Source organism: Brachyhypopomus gauderio, chromosome 2 (genome assembly GCF_052324685.1).
Source record: "Brachyhypopomus gauderio isolate BG-103 chromosome 2, BGAUD_0.2, whole genome shotgun sequence".
NCBI lineage: Eukaryota > Metazoa > Chordata > Actinopteri > Gymnotiformes > Hypopomidae > Brachyhypopomus > Brachyhypopomus gauderio.
In genome coordinates, this window is record NC_135212.1 from 35,108,467 (window position 1) to 35,134,863 (window position 26,397).

Consider the following 26,397-nt stretch of genomic DNA (forward strand, 5'->3'; position numbering starts at 1 on the left):
CATGTTTTTACCATAAAGCATTCCGCTGTAAGCAGATCTCATTAGGGGAACATCCTACGTTTGAATATCTGGCAGTACAACTCAACAGTACTTATTCAGTTCTTTTGATTGTTATCTATCATCCTCCCAGACTACATGCAGATTTTCTTGAAGATTTTGAAGAAATGCTTTCAAAGATTTTAATTGATTTTGATTATGTTTTAATTGCTGGGGATTTTAATATTCACATGGATATATCCACAAATCCAATCACTTCAGAATTCATGATGATGCTTAACTCTTTCGATCTCATACAGCATGTATCAGGCCCAACTCATAAGCATGGCCACATTTTAGATTTGATCATTTCTAAACGTATAGAGGTTAATAATACTGAAATTACTGATGTTGCAATCTCTGACCATTTTGGTGTATTTCTCAATATGTCATTATCTACTAGAACACTCAGTGAAAAGCGTACAATAACCAAGCGTTATCTCAGTGCTGGCAGTGCCGTGGCCTTCACAGACATGATACAGTCCCTCCCTCCCCTCCCAGAAAATGGGAATGAGCTAGTTGAAACATTCACACACAGGGTCTGTCTCAAAACCTAGTGAGCTCTCTACGTAGGCACTGACTGTGTAGACAGCTGTCTAACTAGACAACGTTCTAACCGCCATCCAGCCTCATAAGGCACATTATTGGGACGCTCTAGTTAGACAACGACTGCGTCACGACTTGGCCCCGCCCACAGCATGCGCCCGCTGTTTACTCACCTCAACTGCGGTAAACACCTCGGGTAATCGCTATACCGGCATTATGGACTAACCTGTTGCAGTTTTTATTGCAATTTTAATTGTTTTTGCGCTGGAGGAAGAGCGACGGAGACGCGAAAGCCGACGTGCTGCAGCCAGACGCCGAAATTTAAGAAGACGAGCGCTGATTTCTGTCCTTGAATGGGTAATTCTCTGAGGTAAAAACTTTCCTCCTGTACTTGATTTCAACAATTAATCCCCCCCTATTATAATGCTGTCTTTTAAGCATAAAAGGTGTTTTTAAAGGATAAAACTCATCTGCAAATACGCATTTTATACATTTTATTTTATGCAAAGTGATACAAATATACACATGTAGACAATTCATTTTAAATAAATAAATAAATAGATCGATCAAATTAGAACCTGTGTGAACAGTTAATTTACAAAACATAAGTGATATTCTTTAAACACGAAGTAAATCACTTTTCTGTTTCGCAAAATAACTTCACACACACACACACACACACTAAAAGTTATTTTTCCATTTCTTGCAGGGAGAAAGACCTACAAGATACTGTGCTCTGAACACAAGTGTACCACTTCTGAGAATATTCCTGGACGACACCCAAATCAAATCAAAGTTTATTTGTATAGTGCTTTTCACAACACATGTCACAAAGCGCTTTACAGGATTTAAAAGGTTAACATTACTATGGGTCCAGAACCCTAATGAGCAAGCCAAAACACCAAGCCTGACTTTCGCCTGAACCGTGAATCCCTGAAAGTGCTTTTACAACTCATCAACCATGAGAGCACCCATGGTTGGGGGGGAGCCATCGAAGTGTTGGTTTCTTTTTTGGTTGGCCTGTGGCACATCATACCGCATTGTATCCCGTGATTTTTCTATGCCCCGTTCTACAGTGCACCATGTAATTCACAGAGTGGCCAATGAAATGCGGCGAATCCTTCTGAAAGTTATCCGGCACCCAAAACCAGAAGAACTGCAGAGCATATCTGATGGCTTTGTGAGGCTGGGAAACCATGGAGCTTTCAACTCTGTAGTTGGTGCAATAGATGGGTGCCATGTGCGAATCAAAGCCCCTGCCTGTGTCACTCTGCACAACATCTGCATGGGAGCAGGAGATGTTGTTCAGCCTGAGGAGGAAGCAGATGAAGATGAAGCTTATATGCAGGAAGAGGACGACATTACAGCTGTCAGTGGCCACCAATTACGGGAGCAACTTTGTGCCAACATTGCTGGTGTCCAGTGATTTTATTAAACCAGAAACAAATAAATCAGTTTTGTTTTCATTAAATGTTATACATTTGCACTGCCAGCATTAAGATGCTTTATAATTCAGGAAAATACAACATTGTTGTATTGTCAGTGTTCTACACAAATGCTTCGAGTGTAATCAAACATTTTGCAATATCTACCTAATTTTAAATAGTTTAGAAAGATGCCTAAATGCATGAATATTAAGCAATTATTAGCTTAATGTTAGCTTATACTGTAACTGACAATGCATTAGTTACGTATTAACTATTTAGTTTTCTAAAGCAGGTTTTCTATCAACTTATTTGCCACAAACCTATCATTTTATTCGAGCCTTTATAAAGGCTTCGATTGCTGATCTGGTCCCTAAGAGTGGAAATCATTTGTATATCTGGGCCCGTATTTATCAAACTTCTTAGAATTACTCCTAAGAATGCTGCTAAGAATTGACTTATGTCTAAAATAATTCTTAGTTAAAAGCTGAGACTAAAAGTTAGTTATCAAGCCTCTCAGTCTCACTTTAAGCGAAGTGTAGGAGCAATTCGTAAGTGTCAGTCTCAGAGCTGATTTACGACACCTGGCTGTACCGCAAAGTTGATCCTGGATGACGTCGTTTCAAAACTCCCTGCAAGAACCAATCACTGGATCGGATTTCATGTTCAAGAATATTTCCTGAGAAATGTCAAGATAAAATTCAGAAAATGTTGAAATACCTTCAAATTTAACTTAATAATGTTGCAGTCATGATTTTTGTAAAATAACACAGCGTATTTACGTAGTTAATAAATAATCTTTATAAAAAATTTGTTTCCTTCTTTCTTTTGTTATTCATATGTTTTCTCTGATTTATTTTGGATACTGCATACATTCTAACTGAATCACATTCAGGCGGAGGACCACCGGGCAAGCCTCTTAGCGCAGTTTGTGAGGTGGTGCAGCGTATCATGGGGGAAGACACTGTGGTGATATGTGGAATGGATCCTGCATTAATGAAATTCTAAAGTATATCTCAAAGACAATGTTTTTAAAATTTATTTAGGTTTGCACACAAACACTGTGATGCTAATAAAATAATTGCATCTGTCAGTATTAAAGCTCGTGCTCCCGACCCTGCTGGCTTGAGCGCAGATTCTCCATCAGCCCCTCCCTCTCTGACAGCGCTTCCAAACACCACCAGTCATGAATGGCCGGAGGAAAAGTGAGCATCTGAAAGAAGTCTGGCAGAGGACTCACTCCCAAATGACATACAATAACTGACAAGGCAGAAGTCAAAGCTTAAAATTAAAGTATGAAAATCGCAGCATGAATATTACACTCTTGCACGAAAAAAAGAAAAAAAAATTTAACCCATGCTTATCTTAATGCCTAATTATTGTGCATATTTGTGCATTGTGCATATTTGTGTGCATATTTATATATCCATAAAATTGAAATGTGTACCTAAAATGAAGGTTCGCACGCGTCTCTGTCTTCTCAGTGCCATCTCAGCCCCCTAGTGGCAACTCTTAACGACTTATGAGTCCTCTGGAGCAGTCTTAACTTTTCGGGAGAGTAAGAGTGATTCTTATACTTGAGAGTTTTGATAACTGGCACTTACACTTAACTCTGTGAGTAGGAGCAAATCTAAGAATTTTTCAGCACTTAAGTCCAAAATTCCACTCTAAGAAGTTTGATAAATACGGGCCCTGAACACTGGTTATCACTTTAAAAAGCCCACATACATGTCCTATTAACCCAGCAGGGCTAACAAACTATACAAGAAAGGAATAACTAAGATAACTAATAAAATATTACAGTGACTGATAAAAAACGCTTTTAGATGGGCTGTTAGCATCAGCTGTTAGCATCAGCCCATCTAAAACAGTGCTCTGACGCTTCAAAACCCGCTAGCATAAATGCTAACCCATCTATATATAAAACACTGGAAAAAGGCCACCGACTAACCCAATAAATCGCTAATTTGTGTTCTGTTATGCCAAGAAAACCCATAAAATACAACACTTACGCTATAAAAACTTAAATAACTTACATTTGAAAATGACTACGCCGCTGGCCGTCCTTCTTCCGTCCGCCATGATGAAAAAAGTTGAGCTGTGTCGTGCTGCCCCGCGTTGCATCATGGGATTGACTTACTGGCTGAGGAAGGGTCTAATGCTGACTTATTACAGGGTCAGATTAAGGTATCTTAGTAGACAGCATTTTTAAGGTATCTAAGAATTGAGACAGCCTACTTGTCAGGAACGCGCATCCCATGACGTAAGATGCTGTCTATGTAGAGAGTTCACTAGGTTTTGAGACAGACTCACAGAGTTAGGAACTGTATTGATGCTGTGGCACCAAAGGTAACTAAAATAATCTCTGGTAAAATTAAGATGCCCTAGAGAAACACTCCATCTATTGTAAAACTTTGGCAAGATTGTAGGCAGGCTGAGAGACGTTGGCGAAAGTCAAAATTGCAAGTACATTTTGATATTTATAAAACAACATTGCAGAATTACAACAGTGAAGTGAAATCAGCAAGGAAAAACAATTTCTCTACCTTAATCAATTCATCCAATAATAACTCAGCTGTCTTGTTCAGAAGCATAGATCAGCTAGTAAACCCCACCTCCTGTGGCTTCCCTGAGACTGTTTCAGTTGAAAAATGTGAGGAGTTTGCTATATTTTTTAGGGACAAGATTACTAGTATAAGGCAGAACATAGCAACAAGCACTAATAGACCCTCAACCCTTACATCAGTTACTCAGCCTAACTTTAATATGTCCTATTTCCAAAAAGTTGACATGGTAACACTACTTGATGTGATCTCATCACTAAAATCCTCTACTTGTGAACTGGACCCTTTACCAACAAGCTTTTTCAAACAGGTTCTGAGCTCATTAGCAAATGAAGTTCTAACGATTGTTAATCAGTCTCTGCAATTGGGTGAATTCCCTAAAAATTTTTAAAACTGCAATGGTTAAACCACTATTAAAGAACAGAAATCTTGATCCCACAATTCTTAATAATTATCGACCTATATCTAACCTTTCCTTTCTTAGCAAAATAATTGAAAAAGTAGTGTCAATCCAGTTGAATGACTATGTCAAAGTAAATCAAATAAATGACACTTTTCAATCTGGTTTCAGAACTCTCCACAGCACTGAAACAGCCCTAGTTAAGGTAGTAAATGACTTGAGATTGAATAAGGATGCAGGCAAACTCTCAGTCCTTTTTCTGCTAGATTTAAGCGCCGCTTTTGACACCGTTGATCATGAAATACTTCTTGATCGACTACAGAGCTGGGTAGGCCTTAGTGGCTTAGTCTTAGACTGGTTTAGATCATACCTAACTGGGCGTGATTACTGTGTAGCATTAGGTACCTCTTCCTCCACACGTCAAAAAATAACTTGTGGCGTCCCCCAAGGATCAATTCTTGGGCCGTTACTATTCAACCTATATATGCTTCCGTTACCACACATCATTAATAAACATGGTATTAGTTATCATCAATATGCAGATGACACTCAACTGTATATCTCGCTAGAACCTAAAGCCCTAAAATCAATTTGCTCACTGTTTGACTGCATAGATGATATACAGACATGGATGTCTGACAATTTTCTACAGTTAAATAAACAGAAGACAGAGGTTCTTGTTCTTGGCAGTGATTCACAAAGGAATGATGTCCAGACTTATTTAAATCAAATGAATCTGAATGCCAGACAATGTGTTAAGAACCTGGGCGTTTGATAATGAGCTCAACTTCAAATCACACATCATGACTACATGCAAGACAGCTTACTTTCACCTTTCGAAACATCGCTAAGGTACGAGATATGCTCTCTCCTGCTGACAGTGAAAAACTTGTCCATGCATTTATCACATCAAGGCTAGATTATTGTAATGCTGTTCTATCTGCTCTTCCAAAGAGCTCTATTTCGCACCTACAGCGAGTTCAGAACGCGGCTGCAAGGGTTTTGACCCACAGGAGAAAGAGAGATCATATTACACCTGCACTCCACTCACTGCACTGGTTACCTGTCAGCTTTAGAATAGATTTTAAGGTTCTATTTTAATGTCTTCATGGTCTTGCCTCTCTTTACCTCAGTGAAATGATGGTTAGATATGTTCCAGTCAGGTCTCTCAGGTCTTCAAACAGTAATCTACTGGTGATTCCTAAAAGCCGATTAAAGATTGGCGAGGGTGCTTTTAGCCACTATGGCCCAAAGCTCTGGAATTCTCTTCCTGAAGAGCTCAGAGGCATTTCATCCCTGCATAGTTTTAAGAACAGTCTCAAAACATTCCTGTTTAGATCTGCCTTTATTTAAGAAATTCTCAATCTTATTTACTTTATTACATTATGTTGTCTATTATTTTCTAAATCCAATTATCTTAATAGTTTTATCTTATTTACTTTACTTTTTATTATCTTATTTACTTAACTTTTTTACTTTTTTATATTTTTATCTTTAATTTCTTTTAACATTTTCTTTTTGTCTTTTTGTCTTATCTCCTTATCTCCTAATGTTTATTTTATTTATACTGTAATGCACTTTGAGTTGCATGTATGTATGAAAGGTGCTATACAAATAAAGATTATTATTATTATTATTATTATTATTATTATTATTATTATCTGCATAATTTCATTAAGCAGAATGAACTGTCAGGAACAGCAATCACGCCCGTGACCGCCAGAGGGAGCCATCGCCGGAATACTAACCAGCACACCTGAATCCAATGAAACACTCACCACACCCTACTTAAGGACTCTGTATACACACTCTATTGTGAATTATTGTTTCCCCGTGTCGCATACCAAGCCGTATTTCTACATACTCTGTCTGATATTCCTGGTTTATTGATCCTTGCTCTGACTTCTTGATATTCTCCCGTTTGCCTAGCCCTCCTGTACCTCTGCCTGCCACGATTGGACAGTTTTTGGTTTTTTGACACTATGCCTGGTTTTTTAACTCTCCCTTTTGCCTTGCGCTTGTTGTGCTGCTGCCTGCTTTCCCTACGGGGTCTGCTTATTCTTTGTTTCTCATTAAAAGCTACGTATTTTCCACCTGCATATGGATCCCTCATTACCTGCGGGTATGCCACCGTTACATGAACATGATTAAATTAAGTTAATTTACAAAGTTGAAGTAAATTCTACAAAATATAATTAAGGTGACATTGCTTATATGTAAAGAGTAAATGTTACTCAAGTTATATCTCTGAATGTAGATAATTTAATTTCATACAACCCTTTGATGAAAAAATATTAAGTAAATTCAAAGAGTCATTTTTTTCAGTGTTATAAACCTTTTTATACATTATTGTGTAATTTTAGGGGATCAGCATAATTGGACAAGTGGGGTTCAGTTATAATAATAATAATAATAATAATAATAATAACATTTTATTTGTAAAGCGCCTTTCTGGACAACCAAGGACACTGTACACACAGGAAAAATAAAATACAATAAAAAATACAGATAAATATGCATAAAAATATAGGATAACACTACAATCTACAAATCTTACCCAATCTTATGTGTTGCTGTAGCATCCAACATCTGTTGCTTTAGCATTTATGTACAAGCTGAATCGTGTGAGGTAATTCATGACATTTGAATCTGGAGCTATATAAGAAACATTAGAAACTAAGCTTTTCGAAGTTAAAGGTTGAAATGCTACCTGAGATGGTGTTAATGCTGGTAAGATGATGGATGTATGGCGTCTGAAAATGCTCATGTATTGAAAGAGCCTTAACCATTTGAGCAGTGCATCCTGAATGGAATCTATGCGTTCTGTTTTAAATTTTCAAACTGTGCAAGAAAGTTTGACGGTTTAAAAATATCTGGCCACTGTTTTGTTGTACATGTCAGGCAAATTTCAGAAAATATAAATAAATAGATAAATATTTAAAATGCATCTTAGCTTGTATCCTAAGCAGTGGCGGCTCATCAGTAGGGGGTGCTGGGGTGCTGCCCCCATCAAATTATCCCGAGAATAAATGCTACTTAGACATATGAACTTATGTAAATTATTTATTGCAAAAGTATTATGAAACGAGTAATGTTAGCCATTATCCTTTGTTTGTGTTTTTTTAAAGATCAAGAATTATAGACTCTGAATTTCTGTGACATTACATGTATAGGCTACCGTATACTTCCTGTGCATGGGCCCCCATCCTAATGCGTGTCTATGTTGGTCCTTAAACTTTTGGCAAGTACGTGATCTAGATCTTCTTTAATTGGTTGCCTTATAGTTTACTGCTGGGCATAGTTCTCTGCACCCCAGACACGCCTACTATTATTGGTAGCCTAACAGTATAGTTATTTGTCCTCTTATGTAATAGGATAGTATTCAATGATTTCCGTTAGCAAAAGAGCATTGAAGATTTAACTCAGGGCTATTCAACTGGTGGCCCGCGGGCCAGATCCGGTGTTCTGTCGAATTTTCCTACCCGTCGAAAATTCCTACCTAGGCTTACTGCGCATGCGCAAGTCACTATTACGTCATGATTTTGGTGGCTTAATGTTTTATAATGACATTTAGGCTGTCGAAATTTCCTAACTATAGTGTTAATGAACTTAATGCTAGTTTATAATGACACACAGGCTAAAAACATGTTCATACTGTCACATATGGCCTCGCGCCCTTCCCTTAGCTGTCACTCCGGATTCCCTCGTGTCTGTGTTCCTTGCCCGTTAGCCCCGCCCTGCTTGTCTGTCTGCCTGGTTTCTGTCTGTCTGCCACGCCCGTGTCATTATCGTTGTCAGCTGTGTCTTATTATGTTTCTTGTATATCAGTCCCTGTTTCTCCCATGTCTGGTTATCGGTGGTTTTGTTTTCCCTGTTCACAGTCCTGGACTCTGTTCGTGAGTTTGCGCGTTGCATTTCTGTTTCCCGTGTTCATCTGCCTGTTCCGTGTTTTCCCTGTCTTGTTTAGTTCGCTGTCCAAGTATGCCTGTTTACCTTACTTGTTCTGGCTGCCCTCCCGGTTTGACCTACGCCTGTCCCTTTGACCATGGTTTCGGTATTCCCTTGAATAAATCTCGCTCTCCTCAGTGTTTGTGTCCGTCTCCTCGCTCCGCAGCGCGAGCTGCTTTACATAACCACCGATCAAACGAGGACACAGCGAGAGAGAGAGACTCCAGTGAGTTTAGTCGCTGTAACAAGTTGTTGGCTGCTTCCGTGCAGTTTAACTCTCGTGTGTTACAGCGCGAACAAGCCAGAGACAGGAATACCCCTGGCGCTGTGGGAACAAGGAAGTCTCGTCACAGAGGAAAGCGCAGTCACTTTTAACTGGCTTTCGCGACGAGACTCCTATCGAGCGCTACGTGTCTGCCCGGCTTGGCGAATACTATAGGGAGGAGCAACCTGTAGTGCAAGTCACAGGCAGACGGAATGAGCGCACAGACGAGCGTTGGCTTAACCCTCGGTTTGCTCTCGGTGGTAACTGCGAGCTCCCGACGCCTCAAGGGAGGCGGAGCCGTCGCAGAGAGAGCAACCGAGAGGCATCTGTGTCTGTGTGTTCTTCCAGGCTCACCCAGGACCCCGTGGAAGAGGACCTCCCTCCCCTGATCCCAGAAGCCACTCCCCGTAGGCTCCCAAAGAATTTTTTGGGGGGAAGTACTAGCCACTCAAAGAGTGGCCGGCTGTGACCTGTGATGACGTCAGTATGGCGGTCCCGCCCCCCGGTGACATCAGTATGGCGGTCCCGCCCCCCGGTGACGTCAGTATGGCGGTCCCGCACCCCGAGGACGTCAGTATGGCGGACATGCCCCCCGAGGACGTCAGTGTGGCGGACATGCCCCCCGAGGACGTCAGTGTGGCGGACACGCCCCCCGAGGACGTCTGTGTGGCGGACACGCCCCCCGAGGACGTCTGTGTGGCGGACACGCCCCCGAGGATGTCTCGTCCATGCCGGTTCCTGTCCCTGCGACCCAGGAGGGGTCGTCCACGCCGGTTCCTGTCCCTGCGACCCAGGAGGGGTCGTCCACGCCGGTTCCTGTCCAGAAGGGGTCGTCCACGCCGGTTCCTGTCCCCACGACCCGGAGGGGGTCATCCACGCCGATTCCTGTTCCCGCTGCCCGTCTGCTGTTCACGCTGCCCGTCTGCCGGCTCCTGTTCCCGCTGCCCATCTGCCGGCTCCTGTCCCCACGACCCGGAGGGGGTCGTCCACGCCGGTTCCTGTCCCCGCAACCCGGAGGGGGTCATCCACGCCGATTCCTGTCCCCGCGACCCAGGAGGGGTCGTCCACGCCGGTTCCTGTCCCCACGACCCGGATGGGGTTGCTGCCTGTTCCTGCTGCCCGCCAGCGGACCCCGCCTGTTCCCGCTGCCTGTCTGCCAGCCGCGCCTGTTCCCCAGGAGACCATACTGCCCACGTGTGGGCTTGGACGTAATGTACTGTCTGCTCCGCCCTGTGATCCTGCCTCTGTACCCATGTTCCCCTTGCTCCCCTGTCCTGTCCATGGTTTTGTGTTGGTTCCTGTCCCCGTAGTTGTGTCGGTCCAAGTCTGTGTACCTGTTCCTGTGTCTGTCTCCTGTGGTGTTATCTCTGTCCCTGTCCCTGTCTCGGTTCCCCAAGTCATGACCCACTTCGTTCCTGTCCCAGTCTCCGTCGTCCAAGCCGTGTTTGCCTCAGTGTATGCCTCTGCCCTGTCCCCTGGCCCTGCTCCCGTGTCTGTCCCCAGTCCTGTCCTGTCCAGCCCTGCTCCTGTGCTTCGCCTTGGTCCTGTCCGGTCTCCCCTTGTCCCTGGTCCTGCCTGTTATGCCATGCCCCAGCCCAGCTCCTGGCCAGTCTCTAGTTCCCCTGTCTCTGCCATGCCCCGGTCTCCTTGTCCTGTCCTGTCCCTCTGGTCTGTCCTGTAGTGTCCTGTCCCGTGTCCGCTGTCCCTGTCCCTCACAGTCCTGGACTCTGTTCGTGAGTTTGCGCGTTGCATTTCTGTTTCCCATGTTCATCTGCCTGTTCCGTGTTTTCCCTGTCTTGTTTAGTTCGCTGTCCGAGTATGCCTGTTTACCTTACTTGTTCTGGCTGCCCTCCCGGTTTGACCCACGCCTGTCCCTTTGACCACGGTTTCTGTATTCCCTTGAATAAATCTCGCTCTCCTCAGCGTTTGTGTCTGTCTCCTCGCCCCGCAGCGCGAGCTGCGTTACACATACAAAGATGTAAACAATCCAATTTGCTTGTATTAATATTAATAACAATACATGGATACGCAAAAGAAAACTTTTAATTTAAAGATTATCCAACCTTTTAAACGCTGATTTGCGCTACATTATGACGTTTCCAGAAGGTAAACAAACTTTACATAGATACGTCTACAAATACGCGATGCCCTTGGACACGGTAGGAAAATTCGACAAGGTAGGACCATTCGACAGAACACCGGCCCTTTAATGAACTTCTACTGGCCCGCGGCCCAACAAATTACATTCGCCACCTGATCCCCCCCCCCCCCCACAAATTACATTCTCCACCCCCACCCCACCTGTCAACAATTTATGTTCGCTTCAATTTTACATCCACTATGACAGTATTGGTATAACACTTTACATTTCAAGTTGGCATAAAATAACTTCCAAATGAAGGAAATTCAGTTTTATCCTTACACACAAACCCCTTCAGGCGTCCAGTTGAAGAAAAATAAGGATAAAGGAGTTTGGTGCGGACAGACCCAAATTCAGTGTTCATACTGGTGAATACGCTTGAATTTTAATGTTGCATTTTCCAGATTTGAAAAGAGCAGGAATTTTGGCTAAAGTTGAAATTAACTGCATTTCACTTCACAACAAATAGCTATCTGACGGAATGGTTTGCTTGTATTACGTTACAAATATTTGTATTATGTTACAAATATTTGTATTATATATCATCACTTACTGTAATGATATGGCACACTCACCCACCTCCCGTATAGGTGCCATTGGTACGGTCCGCCCTGTGCCTGTTTTGTGCTGTTGTCCTTGTTGGCATGCTTTCTCTCTCACCTGTCTCTTGTTTTCCCTTCATTAGTATGTATATTTAAACAGTTGTGTTTTGCCCTTTGTTGTCTGTTTTTGTATTGTCACGTGTTGTGTACTGAGGTGTCTTCTGTGTATGTCTGCGTATTTATTAAATGTTCAATGTTTGCGCCACTGCCTTGGCTTCCTCTCCCTCGCTCAGCGTGACTCTTACAAATCTATCTACAAGAAATGTACCACCTCTTGGGAGAAACTTGAAACTTAAGAGAACATGAAGACATGTTTTTTGAAAACAAACTTTATATTTAAAAAATACTATATATGCTAGCTTCATTGCTAAGCTAGCTACCAGAGCAAATCCTAACCAAACTAGCATATACAGTACTTTTTTGAATATATTAATACACCAAGACACTTATGTAATACACTTATTCTTGTGTTATTACCAAACATGGTACAATCTTGCTTGGATATGTTTGTTTTGTACCTTTTTATGTGTTTTGATTTTTCAAAACAAGTTTGTATACGCCCCCCTCAAAACTTTTAGCACCAGCCGCCACTGATCCTTGGTGGTTAGATGGATAGCTAGCTAGCTTAGTTAGCCAAGTAGCTAGTTAGCAGTGGTTCCTGAGGACTTATCTCTTGCCAATTGTATTTCCTTTGATGTTGCCCTACAACCAGGGCTGTTCTCATTGTGATTTGGGAGCCATGCAGTTAGTGTGTCCTCTGTCTTGGGTTGTGTGTCCTTTTCTGGAGCATTCCAGTTCCACAGACAACCCCTTTTGATAAAATGCTTTGTTTTCTTTTGTTTTACTTGTGTATAGTTTCAACCTTGTTTTATATATAAACCTACCTTGTGTCTGTTCTTAGTGGTCATTTATTGGAGTGCACACATTTGATATGTTTAGGGTTAAAAGAGTACAGTAAAAGAGTCTGTTGACTCCTTTCCATGTCATTATGCATCTGTCAGTTCTTAAGCACATGATCACTTATGCGTATATTATTTAGGAAGGATACTCTCAACACAGTGTTAACACTGACATGGTAGTGGCCTGGTTGTAGGTATTGAGCTCATATGGAAGTGTTAAAGTCAGGATGAGTGTTAAACATATCACTGTTGATAACCCTAACATGTGTCAATGTCACTGCTAGGATGAGTCATCCTACACTATCTAGCCAACAGTAGTTTAGCGGTCAAACATTGATCACTAAGGGCAGAGGATAGCCACAGCAATCTGCAATGTTTGCTCTGCCTCAAAATGTACAAAACTAGCTAGCTACATATCTACTTTAAAAATAGCTAAAGTGTCTAACACTTATATGCTGAGCTATTTATTGCTAGATATCATGTAATTGATCAGTTCTTCACTGGATTCAGCTGAGAGTGAGGTCTACCACACTGTGCAATCCAAATTCAACATCCTCATTTTGGCTTTGGAAAAGCGGAAAACATCACACCCCCTCTAAACCACTAAAGCACGGTTGGACTTGCAGGTTCCATTTGTGTACCGTTACAGCATTTTCTCTATTTATAAATGCTTCACATGCCTAACGCACCTACTTGTGATTGCTAATGCAGAATCCAACAGGCCGCTATAGGATGGACTTAACAAGGGTCATATTGTCTGACCTGAACAAGGGATATTTTATAAGAGAAGACCATAATATTTTTGCCTTTAGCCAAGACAGAAGAGGCCTTAAAAAGACACTAGAGATAATTTTAAGCGTCTGCTTGACTGCAGAGAATTTGCCACTCAGTATTTAATATTACAAGACCCGAGACACAGTTCAAATGTCCTGCTCATTTAACAAGGTAAAGACATTTATTTCAGCATATATGCTCTATTACAAAACTGGGTAATTAGCAGACATGTAAATATTCTTGCCTTTAGAAGGACATTCTTGTACTTAGACAGTAGTTTACTGTGTTGGATAGAGGAAATACAATAATTCAACAACTGATCATTTGTCTTTTCCCATTAGATGCTGTTTGGTGTTTTTCTCAGGATGAAACAAAATAATGTAACATTTGGGGGCAAATAGACACACAAGTAGGCCAAAACTGGAAGCTAAGATAGCAAATATTTCAACAGCTGTAGTAAATTTACCAGGTGAGCTGACGTAAGCAGGAACAAAGGCCAGCCATACAGCACAAAATATCAGCATGCTAAAGGTAATATACTTAGCCTCATTAAAATTCCCAGGTAGTTTTCGAGCCAGGAAGGCCAAAACAAAGCAGAGACCTGCCAAGAGGCCAATGTAGCCCAGTACACACCAGAAAGCCAGGTCTGATCCCACACTGCAGTCTAGAATGACCTTTGAATGCTGATACTGTGTGTTTCTGTAAGGGAATGGGGGGGAAGATATGAGCCATGCAGTACAGATCAGCATTTGTACCAGCGTACAGCTAAAGATGATGATCCTCTGCTGAACAGGCCCGAGCCATTTCATCACATTGTTTCCAGGCTGCGTGGCTGTGAAGGCAGCCAGAACCACTAAGGTTTTGCCCAGGATGCAGGAGATGCAAAGGGAGAAGGTGATGCTGAAAGCTGTGTGGCGCAGCATGCAGGACCAGGATGTTGGCTCCCCGATAAAGATCAATGCACACAGGAAACACAGAGTCAAGGAGAGCAGGATGAAGAAGCTCAGTTCGGAGTTATTGATGCGTACTATGGGAGTTTTTCTATGATAAAGAAAAACTGTAAATACAGTTAAAGTGACACATGCCCCTACCACAGCAATTACTGTCAGGGTCACCCCCATAGAATCATGGGAAAGGAACTCAACAACCTTGGGGATGCATGCTGTTCCATCATCACTGGACCAGTAGTTTTCAGGACAGGCCATGCAATCTATTGAATCTTTAAAAAAAAAATGCAATACAAATACAATTAAATGTAGGACTGAGATTTTTTCATTTTAATTTTTTTTTTATTTGACCATAGCCACTGACCTGTCTGATTGCTAATTTTGCCACTGTCACATGGTACACAGTCAAAGCAGCACAGAGGCTCCCCATTACGGACAGCCTTCCTAAATCCCGAAGGGCAGCTGTCACTGCAAATGGATACTGGCACCTGTTTCCCAAAAACACAAAATCGAGGGGTTAGGAATGCTCCACACATCTAATTTAGATTTCAGATGACACACGAAATAACAAGTAATTTACATTTGCGTGAATAAAAGGATTAAAATAAAGATGTGTGAAAATGGCAACACTTACCTATAATATTTTACAAATCATATTTGTACTTTTATAAATTTATTTATTTACCTGACACTAAAGCATTATGAATAGCATTTTGGGTCCTGAAATGTGCTTAATCAGTGAATATGATGACAGTAAAAAGTAAAAGTGCAACATTTGCTAGATGTTTTCTGCCTTCTCTCACATTCACACAGAATAGCCTGGTCCAGTCTGAGCACTGCGTGCATTTACCCAACTTACCTCCACTTGACCCTACAGAACTTCAACAGGTGATATTTCATGTACTGAACTACATTCTGAGAGCAGCTTGCCTCACTCTGGTCTCCAGGCCATGAGAGAGCTGTCTCATAAATGAGCAGTTCACTTCCAGCCTCCCGAGCCTCATCATACATGCCAACTTTAACCAGCTCAATATTCCCTGCAGTGCCCCTCTGCCAGTTAATCAGGTCATATGATGGAATTGAGTCGCCTTTCAAGTCAAAGTTGACCCTCTCCCCTGAAATGGTGAATGAAACCTCTTGGAGGTAATGTTGGAGCTGTGAAATCATACATAAGGCCAAAAACAATATTATTACATATTTTATATATTTTTTGTAATAACTTACAACAGTAAATGTTACTGATGTTATTTAGGGTAAAAATACACGAGACAGCAGGCACCTGCCATGAGTAGATTTTAGTGACATCTGCACATGTGGAGTTAATAAATGGGCCATTTCCAGGATTGCAGGAAATTAGGTTGTGGAGGGAATGAGCAATAGCATACACGCCTTTGTAGACATTGTAAGTAATGCGAGTACTTGAGGTGTTCATATAGGCAGCATGCTGCATGTTGAGTGTCTCCTGCCCCGTACAGTTGGGCAACTGACTGCCACCAGTGGAGGCTGGGGAGAGGGAGCAACCATACAGAGCTCTCCACACCTCCTGCACCAGGGGGTTGGAGGGGTACGTCTCAGGGTTCACCAACATCAAATACTCTTGCAGCCCTGGTATGTGGCCTTGTCGTATCCCAAACCCAATTGTGCCTCCTAGCAAGGGGTAGTATTTGCTTCCAGTGAACACAGAGGCTGTCACCCATGCCTCGCTGGCAATCCACTGGATTCCAGTGAGGTTCTGCTCCAGGCAGTCCTTCAGGAAAGGAGTGAGTTCCCCCTCAGCTGAAAACACCACCACCACCTGGGCGCTAGAGCTGTTGATCACATGGATGATCTCTAGTGCCTTACGGGTATCGTAGAACAGGGGGATCATTTCCTGGTAGGCTAAGCAAACACTTGTGCCCTCCAGTTCCTTTAGTAAGCCCTGCAGGGCAAATTGTCCATAAGCGTGGTCACCCCGCACCACTCCCACCCACGTCCAGTTGAAGTGTAGCAGCAGCTTGGCGATAGCTTTAACTTGGTATGCATCACTGGGAATGGTCCTGAAGAAGGTGGGGAATTCACGCCTGTCACTGAGACAGGCACAGGATGAGAAATAGCTGATCTGAAATGCAAGTGTAAAGCATTTTTTAATCGTCACGAGCAGCTCTGATCTATCAGCAACAGTACAGAACAAAGTAAATTGCACGTTTATAGTTCTATTTAGTTTTGTATCATGTCTATTTTGAGTACATTTAATTGGGAGTTAATAAAATTCTCCAAGACAAACACACATAAAATCACGTTTTCTAGGATATCTGAATCATCTGGCAGGAATGCAGCAGTAAAACATCCTGGTCTTAACCATAATCTGACAGGCAATACTTGCCATTGGAATCATGAAAGGTCGCAAAATTCTGGACAGCACAATAGATTGAGCAGAACCTGATTCGCCGATAATAGCTACAACTGGGCCAGCTCCAGAGCACATCGGCTTATCTGCTTCATTTTGCCCATTCAGGACAGCCAAGGATGCTCTCTGCCCCGTCAAAGGGTACGCACAAGAGTCAAATATTTTATAGCCCAGAGTGTGGTCAGGTAAAAGCTTTCTATTGTTGTTAATCTCCTCCACAGCAAGCTTCATGCCCAAAGCCCAGCGGAAAGCTCTGGGATCAACCCTGTATATGGAAAGACCAAACCTCCACAATGATCAAGTGCACAGCCACATATTTAGAGCAACTGGCTGAATACCCACATTTTGTATTCTCCAGAATCACCTATATTAAACATCTTTACACACTCAGACACTCAGTGTTGTTTTCATAACTTGTTGTCAGGGTAAGCAAGAGTTGCTGCATAATATTCCATTTTTTACTTTCAGGAACATTATTGTAGACCATAATTAGTCCTAAACTCAAAATCAATAGGCCCTTCACGACTGAATCATCACTGACATAACATTTTAGCATCTGAGATAAGCCTCTTAACCTGTGACCTTGGAATACTTTGGTTCATTCTAACGCTCTTGTTTTTCTGCAGTTTTAGCTGTGCAGTCTCACCCATTGCATTTCACTGAGCCTGGTTTGTAGGTGAAGTTCAGGTCTGGCATTTCCTGGTTGTAATGCAGGGGAAAAATGCCCCCAATGATAAAGTGTCCATCAGCCATGAAGCCCGGCTTAAAGACGTTCTGCAGGATGCACTGAAGATCCGAAGTTGCACTGGGAGCAGAGATGGTCAGACCCAGGAGACATAGGAGCACGGGCGTCATCCTCAGCTATGAACACCCACGCTTCCAACAGTGAGAGCAGAGAGGGCACGGAGCCTGCTTTATACTAAACTGCCCTACATCTCATTATATGTCATAGTCACATGACATCAGCCACAATTATAATCCTAGTGGGTTTTTTTTTTTGGACCAGAAACATGTATTTATTGTATTAAAGATAATATACAACATTAAAACCAACAGAATTATATATTTGAGAAACAAGATGATAATTATATATTATTACAAAGGCTCATGCTTGTGTATAGTTGCTATAGTTAGTTACTGTAGTTACTGGGTATATGAAATGACTGGATTGTGTTGGTGTCAATGTGCTGGTTTGTGTCCATATGTTTAAACTGGGTTTATATCCTTTCAGCATATCAGAAAATACTCCCAGCCTAATACTAATACTTTCAGTTAATAGACTATAGAAATGCTTAAAAATCAGTCATTTACTAACTTGAAGCCAGTGTAGAGATTTTAGTACTGGACTAATTTACTGGTCATTTAACAATATAGAATAATTAGTTAATTAGTCACATTGTGCTCCTCCCAAGTCAATTTTATCCATTTATTTTATAGTGCATATAATTGCACAGACATGGAAAATGACTAATAGTGAAATGCTAAATTATAAGAATCAAGTTTAATTGAATGTCTTATTACATTAGCAAAATTTGTAATTATTAAATAAGAATGTAAAATATAAAATAAGAAATATTATTTTGTCATCTTTCCTATTAGATGTTGCTTTGTATTTTTCTCTGGTTTGAGTAAAATAATGTAACATTTGGGGACAAATAGGCACACAAGTAGGCCAAAACTGGAAGCTAAGATAGCAAATATTTCAACAGTTGTAGTAAATTTACCAGGTGAGCTGACGTAAGCAGGAACAAAGGCCAGCCATACAGCACAAAATATCAGCATGCTAAAGGTAATATACTTAGCCTCATTAAAATTCCCAGGTAGTTTCCGAGCCAGGAAGGCCAAAACAAAGCATAGACCTGCCAAGAGGCCAATGTAGCCCAGTACACACCAGAAAGCCAGGTCTGATCCCACACTGCAGTCTAGAATGATCTTTGAATGCTGATACTGTGTGTTTCTGTAAGGGAATGGGGGGGAGGATATGAGCCATGCAGTACAGATCAGCAATTGTACCAGCGTACAGCTAAAGATGATGATCCTCTGCTGAACAGGCCCGAGCCATTTCATCACATTGTTTCCAGGCTGCGTGGCTGTGAAGGCAGCCAGAACCACTAAGGTTTTGCCCAGGATGCAGGAGATGCAGAGGGAGAAGGTGATGCTGAAAGCCGTGTGGCGCAGCATGCAGGACCAGGATGTTGGCTCCCCGATAAAGATCAATGCACACAGGAAACACAGAGTCAAGGAGAGCAGGATGAAGAAGCTCAGCTCAGAGTTATTGATGCGTACTATGGGAGTTCCTCGATGGTGCAAGAATATTGCCAGGACAGCTGTGGTAAGACAAGACCCTACTATGGCTATCACCATCAGGACAACTCCCATTGTATCCCTGTGGGAGAGGAACTCAACAACCTTGGGAATACATGTTGTTCCAGTCACATCAGACCAGTATTCCCCAGAACATGCCATGCAGTCTATTGAATCTTTGAAGATAAAGTACAAGAAAAATATCATACTTTGAGTAACTCAGACAATTGGAATTTTTAGCATTTTATCAATATGACATTATGTGCTACAGTTGTCAGTCAACTTTGTTTTAATGTTTGAGCTATTTTTAAAATTCAGAGAACCCATATAACAAATTTATGCATTATTCTCATATGTTTCCTACCTGTCTGATTGCTAATTTTGCCACTGTCACATGGTACACAGTCAAAGCAGCACAGAGGTTTCCCATTACGGACAGTCTTCCTAAATCCCGGAGGGCAGCTGTCACTGCAAATGGATATTGGCACCTGTTCTCACAAGTATAAAAAATAAATAAGTGATCTAATAGCTAATAAAAATAAGTTACATTCAGTGATGTCAGTAACGCGTTACTTAGTAACGCGTTACTCTAATCTTACCACTTTTTTCGGTAACGAGTAATATAACGCGCTACTATTTCCAATCCAGTAATCAGATTAAAGTTACTTATCCAAATAACTGTACGTTACTATTTATATTTTCCCTAGTAAAATATATATTTTTGCTTTCTTCTTGGCTCAGTTCTACTTTTGCGTCTGACCGTAGTGCTCGACTCCGCACGCTGCGCACCGACCCTGTGAGAGCGCGAGCATGTTTTACAAGTCATTCTGTGCAGTGTCCTCCCGTAACGATATGTGGTAGTGTAAAGAAACACCCCTCAAAAACAGGGGAAGGAACATTTACCTGACCAATTTTAATGTTGCTTTGTGTTCCACGTTTGAAAAGTGCTGGAATTTTGACTAACGTCGCCTACTTTAAAATGCTTGAAATTGTAATGGTATTTCGTTTCACAAGCTGTCTGACTGAACTGGGGTGGGTTTCCCGAAACGTTCGTAGCGCTAAGTACTTCTTAACCTCGTACGTTTCATACGAGGTTACGAAGTACTTGGCGCTACGAACGTTTCGGGAAACCCACCCCAGTTCGCTTGTATTACGTTTACAAATAAATTTACAAATAATACCGCGCAGCTACACAAACGTAATGTCAGGAGATACTGTAGCGACTCCTACTCCTCACGGCGAGTCTTGCCCTTTAAGTGACACTGGGGGGGCGGAGCCTGCGCGCGCCAGGGTTGCGTTATCAATAAAGTTTCCCTCCTCGGAATTTTTGGATTAAGCAGTTTCTGCCTCGGTTACCGAACCTGCTTCAATACATTGTTACTGTTAAAAATGCACTTCCAATAAAGTGAGTATTGGAAAAATTAATTTTGCTGCTGAATGTAACTACTAAAGTAACTTGTAATCTAACGTAGTTACTTTTAAAATCAAGTAATATGTAACGTAACTAAGTTACTCTTAAAAGGAGTAATCAGTAATCAGTAATCGGATTACTTTCTCAAGGTAACTTAGCCATCACTGGTTACATTTGACTTTCATTTGAACAGCAAGTGTTTAGGATGTCAATGTTTGTGGGCTCAATGGGCTTGTTGAGCTGGCTAACACACATTGCTCAGTCACAGGAAGTATAGTTCCACTTCATAACCATGTAGACCAGTTAAAACTGAAGACATTTTTTTGTGTTTCTGTATGTTGCTTTTTAAGAGTTTTTACTGAAAAATGAAGATTACTTTGTCTTATTACCAAATGTTTTTCGTAGTGACACTATGAATAAATTTGCTGAACAAACTGAGTTTGTTTGTCAATCAACAGATGGCACTCTAACACAAGTCAATCTCTGAGCACCTTGCCTTGCTCTGATTGCCAAGCCACATGACTTCCTGATCCTGGATGACCAATTCTTTCCCAGAATCCCTTGCTCCATCATAAAGACCCACTTTGATAAATTCCATGTCTCCATTTTTTTGTCTCTGCCAGTTTATCAGATCATAAGATGGAATTGAATCTCCCCTAGTGTCAAAGTTTACATGTTCACCCGAGATAAAAAAAGAAACCTCCTGAAGGTAATGTTGCAGCTTGAATGTCAAAGGAGGGGTTACAAGAAAAGGAGACATTAATTAGTTTCTTTCATCCTGTTCATGTCAGTGTACTAAATGTGGTTAAACACACATTTTACTCAAGTCATTAATGATTTTAGTCAGTGGTGAAGTAACACAACAGGATTATACAATTGTGTAATATTGTGTAATTGTGAATAAGAATATGTAAAACCTGTTCATGCTCAGTGTATGAATTTTACCTGCCATGGATAGATATCATTGATGTCTCCACATGAAGAATTAAAAGGCTCACTTCCAGGCACACACTGATAGAGGCTGTGTAGTGCATGAGCAATGGCATACACTGCTTTATATACATTATAAGTAACACGAGTACTGGAGGTGTTCATGTAGGCAGCGTGCTGCTTGCGGAGTGTCTCTTGCCCTGTACAGGGGGGCCACTCTGTGCCACCAATCGAGGAGGGGGAGCAACCGTATAGAGCCCCCCACAGCTCCTGCACCAGGGGGTTGGAGGAGTACCTCTCAGGGTTCACTGTCATCAGATACTCCTTCAGCTCTGGCACATAACCTTGATGAATAGCAAATCCAATAGTGCCAGTTAAGAATGGATACGTTTCTGCTAATATTGAAGCAGTGACCCAAGCTTCACTGGCTACCCACTGGATTCCTGTAATATTCTGAGCCATGAATTCTTTTAAGAAAGGGTAAAACTCCCCTTCACCAGAGAACACCACCACCACCTTTGCAGTAGACCTTTTCATCACATTTAGAATTTCAAGGACTCGATCTTGCTTGAAATCTTTAGGAATCATTTCGTGATATGCCAAACAAATGTCAGTGTTTTCTATCTCTCGCCTCAGGCCTTGCAAGGCAAACCTGCCATAGTCGTGGTCTTCAGTGACCACACCAATCCACGTCCAGCCAAATTTCTTCAAGAGCTGAGTGATGGCTTTGACCTGGTAGTCATCACTTGGGACTACTCTAAAAAATGTTGGGAACTGTTTTCGATCACTTAGACATGAGCAGGTTGAAAAGTAGCTTATCTGTAAAATTAAACATGCTTTAAATATAGACAAACATTTAAGAAAAAAATACAACTATATACAAAGATATTTGTATATGTGTATAATTGAAAAAAAACATGATTAAAACTATGTAGTCCGTCCATTCTGAACACAGTACATTAGTAATGCAAAGGCAAAATCCATCTGGTGAAAATTTGTGCCTCTTTACCATAGGAATTCTGAAGGGCTGCAGTGTTCTTGAGACAACGATGGATTGTGAAGAACCAGATTCTCCAACTATGGCAAGTAAAGGGCCCCCACCAGAACACGGTGAATTCTGAGCCAAATTCTGGTCATTCAGAACAGCCAGCACTGCTCTCTGAGCTGTGACTGGAGTGGCACAGGAATCAAAGATCCTGTAGCCCAGAGTGTGGTGGGGCAGCAGGTCTACACTGTTGTTAATCTCATCTACAGCAAGCCTCATGGCCAGAGCCCAGCGGAATGCCCTGGAGTCAAACCTACCCAATATAAAGAATAATATTGAAATCTTTATTGACACACATAAAATGTTTATAAAAGCTTATGTGTATCATGTTACACAATGATGTCTGTTTGATTTGTAAAAATAATCATTACGAAGTGATGGACAAGAATGCAAAAAAGAGAAACAGAAAACATGTTAAACATTATATTGAAAGGATATGAGTTGTCCACACCCTTGACAGTGTGCTGTCAAAGGTTTGCTTGTATAGTCTGCTGCTGGTAGCTCCACTCTGTAATGCAAAGGGAAAATTCCACCTATTGTGATGTCTCCATCAGCCATGAAAACTGGCTCATCAAAGTCTCCTTGTGATGAACATTTGGCTGAAAATTGTACAGCTGTGCAGGAAAGGAGGAACACAAGAAGGAAGAGATAAATCATTGTACTGTAAGATGTACATACAACTGCCCTGGTTTTATGAGAAAGGTTTGACGCTATGCATCTCATTATGGTAAACATCTCCCTGGATTTACACTCAGTCAGGTGATGAAATACCACCTGACACCCCCCCCCCCCCCCTCCTAATAAACTGCAATAAAGAATAAAGAAAAAACCAAGACGACAGTATAGCTTTAGAAACACATGTAGTGCATTCAAATAACATTTGTACTAGATAACTTGTTAAGCAAAATAAGTTTCCAAACAAAATAAGGTTTCACAGCTCCGTGGTTCTCGGAAGCGGAATATGTAAATGAGGACGTCAAAGGGCCGAAACTAGCTAGCGGCGGTAGGCTAACGACAGCTAGCGTCGCCACAGCGGGCGGAAATTATCATACAGTTAAGCCCGCCCACTAAGAGGGAAGATATGATTGGTCAATTTTGCTGTCATTTGAAACTGGTATTGCGCTGAATTATAACTGCCAGGCCCTCTGTAAACGAACAGCGGGCATCACAGTCCTGATAGGGGGAGACACAGGCTCACATGCTTCCACTTAACCCCTCACCTTCCAACACAGATTGAATAGACACGGTTGAATAATTAATTTGCTTATATCTTTGTAATTGTTTAGATGTTGATTGTAAAACTGTAAGTAGATCAAATAAAATTGAATATTTTAGGCCCTCTGAGAGGGCGTAGAGGGCCCTGACGGTTCCCCACTGGTGTATACATATATATGAAGAATATTCCAGATAAGCAACTGTGGTGTTAAGATGCATAGAGATATTAAACATTGTATTGAAGTACACTGTAAAAAGTGAATTGTTGGAACAACTTAAAAAAATTACTTCAATTGGTAACACGCAAATGAATTAAGTTTCTTCAAATCAAGTTAACATGTTAGATGAACATATTTTTTTTAAGTTAGATGAGCTTAACAATCTAAGTATTTTCAAATGAACAATTTGCATTAATACGAATTAATTTTAAGGCAAGTCAACTTAACTTTTCACAGTTTTCCAATTCAATTATTAGCGTTACTGAAAAGTCAAATACCGGTCCTTCACAACTCAACAGTACAGTTTCAGGAAAGGTAAGCTTTGTAATTACCCTAATGTTGTGATGCTGGGGTGCAGTATGAAGGACGAGACACGGATCCTTGCCTTGCAGCCAACGGCACTGCTTTATTTGAATACGTGTTGCGCAATAAGCGCACGGAGAACATTGACAACGAACACACACACACGTAACGTGCAGATTAAAGACAACGACAAGCACACAACACTGCGCGAACGCACATTAAATAGACAAACTACATGAGCCCCGAGTGATTACGAGACGGGCCACAGGTGGGACGAATGAACACACGCAGACACAACCACACCCACGAGGATCCACAGACGCAGACGGCAAGACGCAGACGACGTAAACACACGCCTACAGGGAGGGGTCCGGAGCTGTTCCGTGACAGAACCCGCCACCAGGGGCTCGCTACTCCCGGAGCGTCCGGCGCAGCTGGAATGCCCCGAACCTACACCGATGGGCAGGTCCGGAGCCGCTGGTCTACGAGCCTCCGAGAGCCGTCACCCCCGACGGCAGGACCGCCACGAACCCCCTAAAACACCCTCCCTGGGAAGACGGGGGAAAACACGTTAGACACACCAAACGGGACGTTCACGAACACACAGACGGGCACACTAACACATAGAGGCACGAAAGGGAACAAAGGGTTAGGCACACAAACGGGAAGACTCACGAACACAGGCACACACAAACACGAAACAGGTGCCCAGCTACGCGCCAAGAGGAGCGAGAGATCGGGAGCTGCGGGCACCTTTCCACCTCCAGCCGTAGCTGCAGCCCCTCTGCTGGGTGCTGCGCGGCCGGCGGACCTGCCGGGTGCTGCGCGGCCGGCTGACGTGCCGGGTGCTGCACGGCTGAAGGACGCGTCGGACGCAGCGCTGCTGGCGGTCGTGCCGAACGGGCTGTGCGGATGGTCCCCCTCGGTCTCCATGTCCTCCACCTCTTCTCCTTGGCTCCAGTCCATGGGTCGCTCTGGGCTGCCACCCCGGGCACAGTCCATGTCGCTGTCACTGGAGCGGTCGGAAGAGGGGGTCCACCTCCCCTTCGTGGTCTCGACCGAAAGTTCCAAGGGGGGGAGGCTCTCCTCGTCCTCTCCGCTACCGGAGCCCTCGAACGGAGGGTAGTCTCCACCGTAGCCCACGGTGGAGGCGTTGTCTAATGACGGGGGGTAGTCCTCTCCACCGTAGTCCACGGTGGAGACGTCGTCCAACGACGGAGGGTAGTCCTCTCCACCGTAGTCCACGGTGGAGGCGTCGTCTACTGACGGGGGTAGTCCTCTCCACTGTAGTCCACGGTGGAGACGCCGTCCAACGACGGAGGGTAGTCCTCTCCACCGTAGTCCACAGTGGAGACGCCGTCCAACGACGGAGGGTAATCCTCTCCACCGTAGTCCGGCTCCGACTCCTCGCCTGGGGAGTCCCCCTCCTCCAGCTCGCTCTCGGGGTCCCTCATCAACCCGCAGAGCTCAACGGCGTGTACCCGCAGAGGTGAGGGCTCCCTGGAGGACGAGGGGTGATACACCCTCCATATTCGCACCGCCTCCTGGCGGAGCCCCTCCGCCGCCTCGGGGTTCAGGTGCTCCCGAGCGTGACGCAGCAGGGACGCACATACCGGGTCCCCCTCCAGCTGCGCCAGCGTAGGCGTGGTCTTGTCCTGCGGGGGCTGGTGTTCCTCCACTCCATGGCCACCCTCTGGTGGCGTACCTGTCTCGTGCCACTCGAGGACGCCGACCCGTATGGGCGAGCTCCCCCGTGAAGACGAGGGCGAAGAGTGGTGATGCCGCTTGCTGGGTTTCTTCTTATGCACCTAAAGTGCATAATAACTCGTACTATTCTCGTACAATAAATCAGTCCACTTCCCATTTGTTCACTGATGCCTTTTTAGCATCACCCTTTCACTCTGCCAATGAACCCTCTTCTTTAAAACTGAACTTAGAAGACCTCACTAATACCTTTAATTCAACATGCTCAGATATCCTGGATGATATAGCTCCACTTAGACTTAGAAAGCCCAAAGCTAAAAAACAGCCCTGGTTTAA

At 42.9% G+C, this 26,397-nt stretch overlaps 2 protein-coding genes and 1 long non-coding RNA gene across 3 annotated transcripts; all 3 read right to left on the reverse strand.

The window, feature by feature from the left end:
- Window positions 1-1,556: 1,556 nt before the first annotated feature.
- Window positions 1,557-4,083, reverse strand: LOC143508876 (uncharacterized). Its single transcript, XR_013129521.1, has 2 exons — window positions 4,043-4,083; window positions 1,557-1,892 (listed from the first exon to the last, which is right to left on the reverse strand). It is a non-coding gene; the product is annotated as an uncharacterized LOC143508876 (long non-coding RNA).
- Window positions 4,084-13,918: 9,835 nt separating this feature from the next.
- On the reverse strand, window positions 13,919-17,786 carry olfcv3 (olfactory receptor C family, v3). The gene is made up of 7 exons (XM_076997478.1): window positions 17,578-17,786; window positions 16,908-17,196; window positions 16,114-16,643; window positions 15,825-16,032; window positions 15,499-15,700; window positions 14,910-15,032; window positions 13,919-14,817 (listed from the first exon to the last, which is right to left on the reverse strand). The coding sequence occupies exons 1-7, from the start codon at window positions 17,784-17,786 to the stop codon at window positions 13,919-13,921; spliced, it is 2,460 nt and encodes an 819-aa protein (XP_076853593.1).
- A 720-nt stretch (window positions 17,787-18,506) lies between these two features.
- On the reverse strand, window positions 18,507-23,278 carry LOC143508879 (extracellular calcium-sensing receptor). The gene is made up of 6 exons (XM_076997479.1): window positions 23,073-23,278; window positions 22,586-22,874; window positions 21,592-22,395; window positions 21,143-21,367; window positions 19,600-19,723; window positions 18,507-19,411 (listed from the first exon to the last, which is right to left on the reverse strand). Exons 1-6 carry the CDS (start codon window positions 23,276-23,278, stop codon window positions 18,507-18,509), a joined length of 2,553 nt encoding a protein of 850 aa, XP_076853594.1.
- Window positions 23,279-26,397: the final 3,119 nt, after the last annotated feature.

Bases quoted from the DNA above. Each gene is read 5' to 3' on its own strand.
- olfcv3 (XM_076997478.1), bottom strand. From the start codon at position 17,786: ATGACGCCCGTGCTCCTATGTCTCCTGGGTCTGACCATCTCTGCTCCC. The intron at 16,644-16,907 runs GCAAGTATTGCC...CTTGCATTTCAG, and splicing joins GACCTTTCATGATTCCAATG to ATCAGCTATTTCTCATCCTG. The intron at 14,818-14,909 runs GTCAGTGGCTAT...TTTTTTTTAAAG, and splicing joins CAAAATTAGCAATCAGACAG to ATTCAATAGATTGCATGGCC.
- LOC143508879 (XM_076997479.1), bottom strand. From the start codon at position 23,278: ATGATTTATCTCTTCCTTCTTGTGTTCCTCCTTTCCTGCACAGCTGTA. The intron at 21,368-21,591 runs GTAAAATTCATA...TTGACATTCAAG, and splicing joins ATGATATCTATCCATGGCAG to CTGCAACATTACCTTCAGGA. The intron at 19,412-19,599 runs GTAGGAAACATA...TTATCTTCAAAG, and splicing joins CAAAATTAGCAATCAGACAG to ATTCAATAGACTGCATGGCA.